Consider the following 13,535-nt stretch of genomic DNA (forward strand, 5'->3'; position numbering starts at 1 on the left):
CTGTGAGGATCTCAGTCCAGATGCTCACCTGCAGAGACGAAAAAGATGCCCGCGCTGAGGATGACGTTGTGTCTACTTCGGTGGAACTCGCTGGCTGCCACGCAGAGCCCCCCAAAGAAGAGCAGCGTGACGCTGAGGATGGGGAAGACACTGGAGGCCCTCACAGCCCCTGTGGAGAGAAGGGGAGAAGGTTCCATCTGTGTTCTGGCCAGCCCCAGGCTCCACCCACTCCAGGCATGGGATGCCCAAGGGGAAAACAGCACATGAGCAGGAGAGAGCCTGTATCTGACGTGGGTGTGAGACCAGTATGGTAGCTCAGGGCCCTGTGCTGGAGGCTAATGCTCTACAGTCACCATCCTGAAATTCTTAATCATTTTATCTTCAAAGTGTGTGTGCGTGTGTGTTTAAGTAGGCTTCACACTCAGCGTGGAGCCCTATGCAGGGTTTGAACTCATGACCCTGAGATCTAGACCTGAGCTGAGATCGAAAGTCACACAGTCAACCACACTGGTGCCCCCTGCATTATGTTTTATAAGTAAAGTCTGATGAGTCAATGGAGCATGCACTGGGGGCTTGGAGCTTTGACCCTACCACCCGTCATCTCTCCACCTGCCCACTCTCCCTTCTCCTTGCGATGGGACCTTAGCTACCCATTCTCCTGCCCCAACCAATGATCACTGCCAGCCTTCATTCCTGGTAGGGGCTGAGCATGAACAAAGGAAGAATCAGGGTTAGGAGCAAGCTCCAGGCACCTGCAAAGCTATGCGTTTACCCCTTGAGTGTCTCTGTGCCCTCCAGGGGGAGTGTGACATTGAATAGCAGATAAAAGGTATCATAACAGATCAAGAAAGAAAGAATAGAAGAAAAAGCTTTTTTGCCTGTGTTTTGACTGAGGAGCCTGGGATTTTCATTTGCACTGGACCCTGCCAATTACGGTGCCAGTTCTGCATCCAGAGACTCCCATCAGATCACACGCTGTTCACCAAAATGCAGAACCTTTCCCAATATGCACCTACATTTGCATAGTACTGGGTCTGGCAATACTCAATATCCACTCAGTCACTGAGTGAACAAATGAATTTATTTATTCATTCAACAGTGAATGAAGGCAGGCATTGTGCTGGGTCCTGGGGTACCAGTGGAAATGTGTAACAACCACAAGGGCACAGGTGCTGCTGTTCAAAGTAGAGGCTGGTTGAGGGGCTGAAGCAACTCCTGGAGGCTCCTGAGTTAACTCTTCAGTTGCAGCATCATGGAGAGGTCCTAAGGTTCTGGGGGAGGGGTCCTATGGTGCGGATCCCCGTATTCGCCCAACCAGTATATAAGGGTATTTTCTGGTATGTCCAGACCAGAATATACCAGTTGAATTAAATTCTGTGTTCATTGGTATACAGAAGAGTCCCTGGCCTCATGGGGCTCACAAGCCAGTTGAGTTGACAGGCAGAACAGCTGCATAATTTGTAGGACCCAGTGCAAAACAAAAATGTAAGGCCTCTTGTTCCAAAATTATTAAAAATTTCAAAACGGGGACAGGAGAACATTGAACTCTGTGAGGGCTCTTGGAAGGGTGAGCTCTTGTGGCTGCAAGGGCTGTGTGAACCAGACTTGAGCTGGGCCTGGCTGGGTCCGGGGTGGTAGGCTGGAGATGGTGAGAAGTTGTGGATACATTTCTAAGGTAAAGCCACCTGAATTGGCAGTGGATGGTGGGCGACAAGAGCTGAGAACCACATCCATGTCTGTGCTCTGCCGCTGAGCCCATGGTGGCACCCAAAATGCCACTGGGCACGTGCAGGTATAGTGGGTGGCAGAAAGTGTTGCAAGTTCATTTTTGGCGTTAGACGTTTCAAAGCCAAAAGTTCAAGGCTTTCAAGTCCTGTATTCATGGTGACCCAACTCCTTGTTTCTATTCCCTATTGCACAGAGGTGCTTATGTGCCAACTGCCAACCTCTTTTTATAATGTTATGACTGTTAACTGCTTTAGCTAACAGGGTTGCCTGGGAGGGGAGATGGAGGAGTGGGGTGAGGGTCTGATGGCACGCAGGGGTGATATTCTCTTAATGAGAAGAAAATGAAAGCGTCCTTTTGCTTGCTTAAAGATAGCCATCCCAAATCACCCAGTGTTGGCATCCGGGTAGACCCAGGGCCTGATAAAAGGGTCCTCCCCATCCTTCTGCTTCCATGGTGAAGTTTTGGGAAAGGCTGGACCTCTGCTACCTTTAGTCCCTAGGTTGAGGGGTATCCCTGGGGAGGGGAGTCCTGGGGTCCTAGGTGGGCACATGAGCCCAACTGCAGACATAGCTTATTTATAACTTCTCAACATTTACACATATGACCTATGGGTTTCCATTTGGACCCTCAGCCCAGGACCCCAGGACCCCACAAATATCAGGGGTTGATCTGCCTCCAGTGGTTTCAAATGAACTCAAATGTGAACAAATCTTTAAAGCGTTCCTTTACATTGTGTATTCGCAGGAATCGCTCCAATATTCAATGTAATGAGTATAATTGATTTAAAAGTAGCCAAAAAGTCTTTTTAATTCCAAAGTATGATTAAAATATGATTATGCCCAAAGGAAACAATCTGAACATCTGAAGCTATTGAACCGGGTTGGTTATAAAAGCACAAATTTGAAATGTGTGGCTATAAGATGTGTGAAGGTGGCTGCAGTAACCCTGTGGCAACTGACTGGTGGCCAGAGCTCACTCTTTACCCCACAAATGAGATACATGGTTGCAGGTGCCTGCCTCAGGACATTTGCTGCTGCCATTTTTGCCAAGCCAGTGTGATCTACTCTATGTTTATTTTAGCTCAGTGGACACATGGTAGCTTCAGAATAAAAAGGTTTTACTGTCTTACCCCCTCTGCCCTTCCCTTCCCTTCTTTGCCTTCCTTCGTCTACTGTTTCTTCTCTGCAAACCATCTGGGGTTAAGTTGAAGTCTTAGGAGTTAGGGGTGCAGCTTGTTTCATTATAATTCTACCTGGAGCAGGCATTGGAGCAGGACCTGGCTAAGTCCAGTGCTATACCATGGAGAGTGTCTCGTCAATAGGATGGGCCAGTAAACCTTATGCTGTATGACAAAGCTGTAGCCTGCCCTGACAGCACTTGAGAATGAGGAAACAGCAGAAAAATCAATGTGCTGAGTCCCAGTCCCACTACAACATGGTCACCACAGAAGCTGGTAGCTCACACATTGGAGGGGCCAGAGAGCCCTGTGGGAACATGCCCCTGGCTGGTCCTGTGGCTAATGGTGAAGCATGCGTGGACCATGGGATGGCAGCGAGGACCGCACTTTCCCAGAGGGGAGCAAAATATATTGTCAGAAAAGCAATCCACCTCTGGGAAGAACTGAAAATCAGTGAAGAACTGAAAATCAATGCTGAGAGTTGTGAAATAGAAGTTAAAGCTCTGTTTCGCCTCCAACAGGGCAAACGACACAGTGTTTCAGTAAAGCAGGGAAGAAAACGAAGACAAATGATGGGCACTTGGTAAAACCCCACTGGACATGACTGTAAAGCCATTCTTCGGAGGAGGTCCAAGTAGAAAGCCAGCATCTCTAAATGTGACCTGTGTTCCCCATACCACGTTTTTCTGAGCAGCTGGTACAAATCCTGGGAGGCATTTGGGTAAATCCCAGTAGTCTCATAAGGACTAGAAAAAGAGAAATGGTATATTTATGTTTTAAAAATTTCCTCAAAAATGACTTTCTTACTTGACCCTACTACCACTTATGTGGTTATAGGGTTCAAGGCCCACGTATAGACCTACAGCCCACCTGCAGACTAACAGGGCTGAGCAGGGCTGCAAATGGTTGTAATTTTAAAACCACTATTCTTGGGCTATGAGTTACAAACCTAATCTGAACAGGACGCTTTCTTGAAGTTTTTATTTATTAGAGTGGTTAAAGACAAAAACCCAAAGAGGCAAACCTTGCATATGACATTCCCTCAGAGTAAATCAGTCAGTCCTTTGAAATTCTCTTTTGAGTGAACCTGACACACATTCTTGTTGAAGAAGTTACGCGTAGATGACACTAAGTCCCATGGTCCCTCTGTGCCCGGATCAACGTCAAGGCCATACCTGCAGCTAGACTTTGCTATTGCTTGGCCCGTGCAACAAAAAAGAATGAAGCTAATTGCTTCATTGACTCCACGCGGGGCCCTGGGCTGAGTGTAATGTGCGTGAGCTTATTTAATTTCCAAGAGCCCATCACGTGGATGATGTTATCATCTCCATTTCTGACTAGATGAAGACAGTTGGGAGACGAAAAGGTTAAGCAGTTTGACCCAGGTCTAACGCAGCCAGGAAAGAGTCAGACGGGGCTAAAAGCCCAGGTCAACCAGAACCCAGAGCCCTTGCACTAAGCCACCACATTCTGCTGCCTCCCGTGTGTATTTATGACAGTCCCATGTCGCATCCAGGTTACCAACCTTGGGATAACCCCAGGAAGACTCTGGCCCTGCCACAATGGGATTGAAACTGCAGAGAGGTGAATTTGGGTTTGCGTTTATTCTACCGAGGTTTGCCCCTTAGGACCGTGCCCATTAGCACCTCACCCATTAGCACCTCACCCATTAGCACCTCAACTCAGCTCTCTCTGGAAGGTGAAAACTTGTATTCTAGTTGAAAACTCCTTAGATTTTTCTCCTAAGCAGACTAAAAAGAATCTTTCAGTTTTGACTTACCCACTTTCCCCCTTCTATTTCTAGTTCATTGACATTAAAAAGACTTAGATATCAAAATCACTTGAATGTCTCTGCCTAGTGGCGAAGGTCCCCGGGAGCTCCTTTGGAGGTATCCATTTCCAGGGGTGGGTACCAAGGAGCCTCAGAGGCAGCTGGGTGACTGCAGGGCCGCCCCCACCCCATCCAGAGGAGACCCAGAAGTGGGGACTCACGCAGGAGGTACTCTGCTGTGTCTTGTTCATAGTCAGCGTCTTCAGGGAAGTGATCGATTTTCTTGCACACTCCTCGGAAAGCCCCTGTGGAAACAAATTGGGCTTGAGCCGGGGGGGGGTGGGAAGAGCCAGAGCCCTTGGGGTGAGCCTGGGTCCTCACCCCCCAGTGAAGATCCTTCCCTGGTTGTTGCGGGCTGTGCATACATTGGCTCATCAGCATGTGTCCTAGGGCGCAAATGAGAGACCAGTACAGGAGAAAGGAAGAGAGAAGCAGAAGACTTTATTTCCTAGAAAATCTGCTTCCTAGATTTTGCATCATGTTGGGAATCTACGGAGAAGGGCAGATAGCTACGAACACAATCATTCATCATGAGGACTGTCTTCTCTTATCTATCCTCCCCCACACCACCACCAATTGGTGAGGGAAAAAAGGAGAAGGAAATGGAACTCGTATCTACTAGTTTTCCCGTTTACAGATGAGGAAACCAGGCATAAGAATTTTGCTTGAGCTCACATACTACGTAGTAGAGCCAGCGTTCTAGTCAAGATCTGCTGACTCCCAGGTGTCGACCCCGGGCATAGATTCAGGAGTAGCCCACTGTCCCTGATACTGCTCATATCTGACACAGAACTGTCCCCTCACCCCTTCCCTCACAGAATGCACAGGTGCATCTTAGGGAAACTGCCAGCATTTGCTTCCTCTTCTTTCTTTAATATCAGTTTGACTTAAATCATTCTGGGTGTTTGATAATCCTTGTGGGTGTTTGTTAACTAGCCAATTAACTGATCTCTGGGGCATCTAATGGCTCTGCCAGTTCTTATAAATGACAACAATTTCAGAACTCCTCACCATAACACAGCATGAAATTATACATCATTGTTCTTGTCCTGGTCCGAGAACATGGTGTGGAGGGGAGGGGCAGGGTGGTGTCCTGGACTGCTGATCATGCAGATCTAGCCTTTTTTTTTTTTTTTCCAGCTCAGCTACTGTAAGGATTAAATAAGGCTATATATGAAGATGAGATAGTTTTGCAAAACTCTAGGTGTGCCGTAATAGCAGCCAGCATTTATTAAATGCTTCCAGTGGGCTAAGCACAGGGCCGAAAACTTACATCCCTTCTCTCATTTACTCCTGTCCACCGCACTGGGAGGTAGGGCCTATTAATACTGACATTTGATGATGAGGTAACCCAGATCACAGATGAGATTGAGGTATCGCAGCTGGAGAGGAGAAGAATCGATATCTGAATCCAAGCTTCAAAGCCTGTGGTTTCCACTGTTGCACTATGGATGGCAGCCATTACTATTCTGTCAATAATTATCTTATAATAATGAGTACCACGCGTTTAACCCCTGCTATAAGTAGGCTCCAAGCCAGAGGCATTTCCCAATAAATGCGGTGCAACATGTGAAGCATCCCCTCAGTTCTGATTCTTTGCCTACCAGGCAAAAAATGGATTCAGAACCAGGAAGAGGGGTTCTGGAGAAAAGATTTGCGGACTCAAGGATATTTTTGGAAGAAACACTCATAATTTCTTCCCTGATATGAAAAAAAGGACTTCATTTTTTTCTTGTTTAGATCTTATTTTTTTTTAAAGATTTTATTTGACACACAGAGAGAGAGAGAGAGAGAGAGAGAGCACAAGCAGAGGAAGTGGCATGCAGAGGTAGAGGGAGAAGCAGGCTCCCCACTGAGCAGAGAACCCGATGATGGGCTTGATCCCAGGACCTTGGGATCATGACTTGAGCTGAAGGCAGACACTTAACCAACAGAGCCACCCAGGCACCCCTCTTGTTTAGATTTTAGAGTTCCATTTACATACTCCTCTTAGTTTATAAAGCCCATTCCCTTCCAGCTAGCTAGATAATAGATCAGATTAAGTTACACACGCTGAGCCCATACCACCTTCCAGGTGCCATCCTAGACCTTTATGTGTTTTATCCTCTATAGCTCTCAAAACAGCCTTATGACAGTGGTTTAGTGCCACCTGCAGCCCAGGGCATGATCCTGGAGACCCTGGATAGAGTCCCACGTCAGGCTCTCTGCATGGTGCCTACTTCTGTCTTTGCCTCTCTCTCTCTCTCTCTGAGTCTCTATGAATAAATAAATAAAATCTTAAAAAAAAACCAGTCTTATGAGATACCTATGTGGTATCTTGATCCCTTTTAACAGGTGAGAAAACAGGTGTAGTGAAGGGACACAGCAATCAGTGGCAGGCTCAAATGGAACTCAGCCCTACTCTAAAACCAAAGTTCTTAACCACTATTGTGAATTGCACTCTTTTCCCGAAATGTCCTTTGCCAGGTGGCTTTATGATAATTTTGTGGTCTGTCTGCAGCTATTGATTGTGACAATGAACTGGACCAGTGGACCAGTTCCCATCAACTAATGGTTTTTTTATGATCTACACTGGGGGCCGGCCACCCAGCAGGGCAAAGGCAGTGGTTGGTTATGGGACCAACTATTGTTAGTCTTTTGACATACAACAGAAAGGCTTTCTTTTTAAATTTTTTTTTATTTATTTGAGAGAGAGAGAGAGAGAGTGCACAAGAATGAGTGGGGGAGGGGCAGAGGGAGAGGGAGAAGCAGACTCCCCACTGAGCAGGGAGATGGATGCAGGGCTTGATCCCAGGAGCCTGAGATAGTGACCTGACCTGAAGGCAGATGCTTAACTGACTGAGCCACCAGGTGCCCCACAGAGGCTTTCTTCATAGGAAGAAAAGGTTCAGCTGAAGATGATATGTGAACACTGCCAAGATAGACCAGTCAGAACCACCTGGGAATAAGGAGCCTCACACATGCCTGCATTTGCTTGTGAAAAGGGCCTTACCCAATGTGGTGTAGGTCAGCTGGAAGCTAGAGCTTAGAGCCCACAAACATCAGAAGCTCCTGGAGAAAGTCTCACCAGTATTTAGGGTCTAAAGCAGCCTGCCACCTGTTCTTAGGCCCCTGAGCTAAGAATGGTTTTTGCATATTTAGATGGCTGGGGAAAAAAAAGCAAAAGAAGAATATCGTTTCATGACATGCAAAAAACTATATGAAATTCAAATTTCAGTGTTTGTAAACAAGATTGTATTGAAACACAACCGTACCCATTTGTTTACGGCTTCCACCCAATATGGCACAGCTGACTCTCTATGGCAGAAACTACAAAGGCAAAAGTATTTGCTTTCTGCTTGAGGAAAATTTTGCTGATCTGTGGTCTAAAGAGCCCTGTCCTGGGAGGTAGCACAAAAAAGGGGAGGCTGGGCCTTCCGGGAGCCAGAGGACATAATCCAGGCTGGTTCTTCTAAAGGACATAATGTCTAGGGCAAATCTGGGTCATGGGATGTTTTGTTTGGTGTTTTTGCTTGTTTTGTTTTATTTTTTTACCTGCAGTGTTCTAATGCCTATCTTGTTGTATTTTTTTAAAAAATCAATATGCTGCTGCAATTTAAAATTCAGGATCTGTCACATGAAAGCCTCATTTGCAGCTTCTCTTAAAAAGAGGGGGAACTCTGTCCCACATTTCCATGTATAAACAGTCCCCTGCAGCTGGGCACCTGCAGCCCCCTGTAGACCAGGCACAAAGTTTCCAGCTGGCCAAATTCCCCACCTGGCCCTATGGCGCGTGAGGTACCTATGGCAAATAACCTCTGCAAACCTCAGTTTCTTCTATGGAATGATGATAGTAATAATAACAACATTGTGGAGTTGTCACGAGAATTAGCTGAGGCTCTAAGAGTAGATAGACTGTCGGTCGGTATTCTCAGCACGTACTCTTTTAATCAGACAATGACGTAAACCACTTAGTACAGCTCTTGGCACATAGTAAGAACTCAATAAATTATAGCTATTACTACCATTGGTTTTGGTAGGTATTTTAGGACCAGAAGAGACACATTGGTGCCATGATGAGATTTAAAAAAGCAATATAAAATGAAAGGGAATCAAGAATTTCCCCGAGGAAGACTCCACGCTGAAGACGAAGCTGCTGGCATCACAAGTCATATACTCATCAAAAAGTGAACTTGGCCATTCATACAAGGAGCATATTGCCAGCTCCCAGAAATAACCACTATTTAGCATTTCTGTATATTTCCTTCCAGACTTTCTTCCCCCCTCCATGCTTTCACACACAAATGGTTTTATAAAATTGAGATCATGCTGTTCTTCTCACTTACATTTTCTCAGGAGTATTTCCCCATCTCAGTAAATCTAAGAAAAATAGGATGGGGTTGGTCTTGCCCACAAACTGCAGAGGCTAGAACCAAGAGAGATGTTGAAAACATATACCCTGCAAAGATGAAGTCAGGACACAGGGACAAGTGCTAGACCCCAACACAGTTTAAGCCAAGGCCCTGGGGCAGAAAGAAGCAGAACCCAGCAATGTGGTCAACCAGGAGGAGGAACAGTGGTGGTTGGTCTGGGTACAGAACTGGTGGTAACAGGAGAAAGGTGATGGGAAGACAGGGTAGGGCAGATGTTAGAGCTAGGAGAGAACACACAGACCCCAGGACCATGAGATCCCGGGACCCTAGGAAGAGGTCTGGAATGGCAGATAGAGCCAGGGCAGAGTTCCTGACATGTTGAAGTGAATAAATTGTAGACTGGTTTTCTGCACAGAAAAGATTATGCCAATGGTTCATCTCTGGCTCAGACAATGGAAGAACATGTCTTTCATAAGGGGGAGGGGACTTCCTCTCAACCAAAAATCCTTCTAAAAGGTCAGACCCTAGAGGGGCTCCTGGGTGGCTCAGTTGGTTAGGTGTCCTGCTTGGGTCGCAAGATCAAGCCCTGTATTGGGCTCCACACTCAGCAGGGAGTCTGTTTGAGACTTTCTCCCCCTCTCTCTCTCTGCTCATCTCGCTCGTGCTCTCTCTGTCTCTCTCGCTTAAATAAATAAATAAGTCTCTAAATAAAATAAAAGGTCAGACTCTAGAAATATTCCAATTAAAATCAAGAGTGAGATAGAATACTCACCATCACCTCTGTTATTTACTATGGTTCTACAAGTTCTAGTGCAAGAAGAAATTAAACAGAATAAAGAGTTACAAGCAATAGAAAAAATAGAACAAAATTATCATTTTTTTCCAAGTGAGAGAACACTCTATTTGGAAAGCTCAAGGCAATTTGCTGGAGAAAACATTAGAATGAATGAAAGAACTCAGTCAGGTGGCTTCTTCCAAGATACTAAATGACACAAGGAAGCGGTGATAATTAAGTCATTGTGGTACTGACATTTAAGAATAACATTGATTAGAATAGTTTTCAATGCAGAGAAGTATCACGGGGAAAAGAAGAAGCAGTCCATTATCCCATGTTCCGATAATCCCTGTTAAATTAAAATAGAGGTGTTCATAGATGGAAAATTCAAACAATATATTTAGAAAGGCATAAGATTGAAAGTGAAAGCATTTCCCTCATCCCTGAAAATTCACTCACCTGTTACTTGGTAGAGTGATTTCTGTTAACTGAATGTTGAGTGAATCATGTCTACGCTGAGATCTGAAGGGTAGTTAAAAGATCGTCAAGTAAGGGAGGCGCGTTGCTTCAGGCAGTGTGCAATAGCATGAGTGTTGTTGAGTGGGAGAGGAAAAGGCATTTGAGAACACAGAGTAACCCAGGATGTTGAGAGCATCAGTGGTGGTTGGTCCAGGAGGTGGATCCAGTGGTTCCAGTGGAGAGATGGTAAGGCAGTGGGAACTGAGGTAGGGCAGGTGTGAAGACCGGTTGGTTCCACCTTAGTCCTTCCCACCCCTCTCCTTCACTAGGAATTTACTAATGGCCAAAGCAGAAGATTCTGGGCCTCAGAACTTACATTCTCATTGGGGAGAGTTCATAGATTCGTAAAGAGATGAAAAAGATCCTTGTGGGCTTTGAAGGAAACAGAACAGGATGATGTGATGGTGATCATGCATGGGGTAGGGGCAGATGGTGAGCCATTTGGGGCAGGGTGGTGGTGGTGGTAGTGATGGTGGTGGTACTGGTGGGGAAAATTTGGGCTCCCACCTGGATGAACTGAAGGAGCCAGTTATGCGAAGAGTCAGGGAAAGGGCTCTCCAGGCGGAGGTAGCTGCAAGTGCACTGAGGTGGGAATGAGCTTGGTTAGTTTGAGGAACAGAAGGGAGGCCAGCGGGGTGAATGAGGGCCCTATTGTGGCGGATTTACCGGGTCACACTGTAGAGAGAACAAGCCTAAACCACCTGCTATGCCAAGTTTGGGCAAGGGCCAGATAGAGCTTTTCTGGGTCATCTAAAGACAGCTCTGCTTCAGTGTTTTTGGGCTTAAGTCTGGAAATACTGGATCCAGAGCAGACAGACTGGGGTGGGGAAGCATTACTTTACTTCCCCGACCTTCTCAAGATTGTAGTCCTGAAGGGAGACCCTTCGGAGGGGCTGCTGTCCCCTGAATGTCCTTCCTCCAACATCGGCAGAACTTTCTAGATGAGACCCTCCACATCTGCCTCTTTTGGACTGTAAATAACCCACACTGATGGTCCTGGGGCAGAATTTGGTGGCTGTGGCACCCCTCAAGCTAATAAAGGGACATCACTTCTGAATAGTCTCTGGACAGTTACCATGTGCTCAGCGTGAGGGTGGACACCCCTAGCCAGTGCATCCAGCCCAACGGCAGTGCCCAGAACCCGGTCCAGCCCAGAAACCCTGCCAAAACCAGTGCCCGGACCTTGGCACCCATCACATCCACCAGCCCAGCTGGGGCAACCATATTGCAAACTCCCAAAGTCCAGCTCAGAGCTCAAAACCAAGGCTAACTAGAGACCAGAGCACTGGGTCCAGAGACAGAAGTCTTTTGTTAGGTCCCCATTGTGAGGACTTTGCCTTGAGGAATCAGGAAAGAACAAACATCAGGTTTGTCTACGCACCGGGAATACTTCAGACAGCAAAAGTAACTGCCTGACTGTAAGAATGTTTGGGTTCTTGGTATAACAGCCGGTGTTTATTACAGAGTTTAACACAGTGGTTTTCAACACAGGCTGAATATTGGAATTACTGGGGTGGAGGCTAGAAAACACTGCTGCTCTCTGTTCTACCCCAAGATTCCTACTTAATCCGTCTGGGTATCAAAGTTTTCAAAGCTTCCCAGATGAATCTAACTGCTCAGCTGAGGTTGAGAACTACCGCCCGTCAGGTGAGTCCCCTTCAAAGTAGGGACCTTAATTTCATAGTAAATAATGATGTTTGAAGATGTGCTTCCACTTTCATCTTGAAAACGAAACCATCACTTATAAGAACATGTTTCTTTTGTCTTATCTCTTCCAACTATGCACTGGGATAAGCAAGAGAGTAAACTGTGTTGATTTTCACTGGGAAGAGGACATAATTTTTCCTGATAAAAATCACATGAGAGTCCCACATGAAATCCTTCACTTTCCCAGCCGGATTGTAAAGTTTGACTTTCACAACAGGATCAGAAAGTAGGTCCTTTTTGCAAAAAATATTTGAGTACGTCATCATTCTCTCAAGAGCTCCTCTTAATCCTTTGATATTCAAATCACTTGGATGTGCCTAGCACATCATCCTTCTTTGTTGGTTTTTCCTTCTTGCATTGCTAATGGGTGTCCCTCTTCCCAGCTCCAGGGGACCCACGGCTGGCATAGCACGTCACTCCTCACGTCCATTACCACGAAGCTCTGTGTATTTTGCTAGATACGCAATCTCACTTTGCAATCGTTTTGCCTCTATTTGCATTGGATTGTCCCATGTTGACAAGAACTGGCGATCAGAGAGAGGCTGCCAGACAAAGACTGTGAATTACAGGGTAGGACATGGGGTGGGGGTGTGTGTGGAATGGGGTTGGAAGGGTATTTTCGTTGAGCCTGGTTTTATAAGTGGTGAGGCCATTAATGTACATAGAATTTCCTTGTCTATGCAACCTACCATGTGTAGGGATTTGGGTAATGAATTTCTGGATAGTGGGGACCCTGCACTAACCTGATCAGTCTGAGCACGATGGAGCATGTGGCGTATAACAATTACAGCTCACGGCTTCTAGTAAGAGAACCAAGGAGTCAGTGAGTTCAGTAGGAAGAAACATCCTCTTCTGATGTTACTGAGCTGCCGTTAGTGCACATCCTGATCCAGATGTCTACTGAGGTGCCTGTTTTGCATTAAGCTCTGTCGTGGGCACTTGGGGTTTATCAGTGAACTAGATAGGTCTGGATCTCCAGGCTGTGAAGTATATTTTTTTTATTTGTTTATTTGTTTTAGAGAGAGAAAGTGCGAGCAAGGCAGGGGCAGAGGGAGAGGGAAAAAGAATCTCCAGCAGACTCTGTGCAGAGCATGAAGCCTGACATGGGGCTCAATCCCACGACCCTGAGATCATGGCCAGAGCCAAAATCAAGAGTTAGACATTTACCTGACTAAGCCACCCAGGTGCCCCAAGGCTGTTATATGCTAACAGGGAGACCTACCATGAACAAAGAATAAATGCAACAAAAGTTTCTGTAAAAAGAAAAAGGTAATTTCAAAGTGTTCAGTATCATGGAAATAATAAACCTTGGAGGGAGTGACTCAGTGAGGGACAATCATCATATTGGGTGGACAGGAAAAGTTCCTCCGAGAAGGTGGCCTGAGTGACAAGATGAAGCCAACCATGGGGAGATAAGAGAAAAGAGCTCTCCAGGAAGAGAGCAT

At 46.1% G+C, this 13,535-nt stretch overlaps 1 protein-coding gene across 2 annotated transcripts in view; it reads right to left on the reverse strand.

Moving 5' to 3' along the window:
- Nucleotides 1–13,535, reverse strand: part of CACNG3 (calcium voltage-gated channel auxiliary subunit gamma 3) — an 85,364-nt gene that overhangs the window by 6,726 nt on the left and 65,103 nt on the right. Inside the window, exons 2-3 of one of the 2 annotated variants that reach the window (XM_025416161.3) lie at nucleotides 4,899–4,982; nucleotides 29–169 (exon numbers count right to left, since the gene is read on the reverse strand). In XM_025416161.3, the coding sequence (XP_025271946.1) occupies nucleotides 29–169; nucleotides 4,899–4,982 (225 nt within the window). The remainder of the gene's footprint in view (nucleotides 1–28; nucleotides 170–4,898; nucleotides 4,983–13,535) is intronic. The other variant, XM_049111281.1, reaches the window with a different exon arrangement.

The sequence above is a fragment of the Canis lupus genome, chromosome 6 (assembly GCF_003254725.2).
Source record: "Canis lupus dingo isolate Sandy chromosome 6, ASM325472v2, whole genome shotgun sequence".
NCBI lineage: Eukaryota > Metazoa > Chordata > Mammalia > Carnivora > Canidae > Canis > Canis lupus.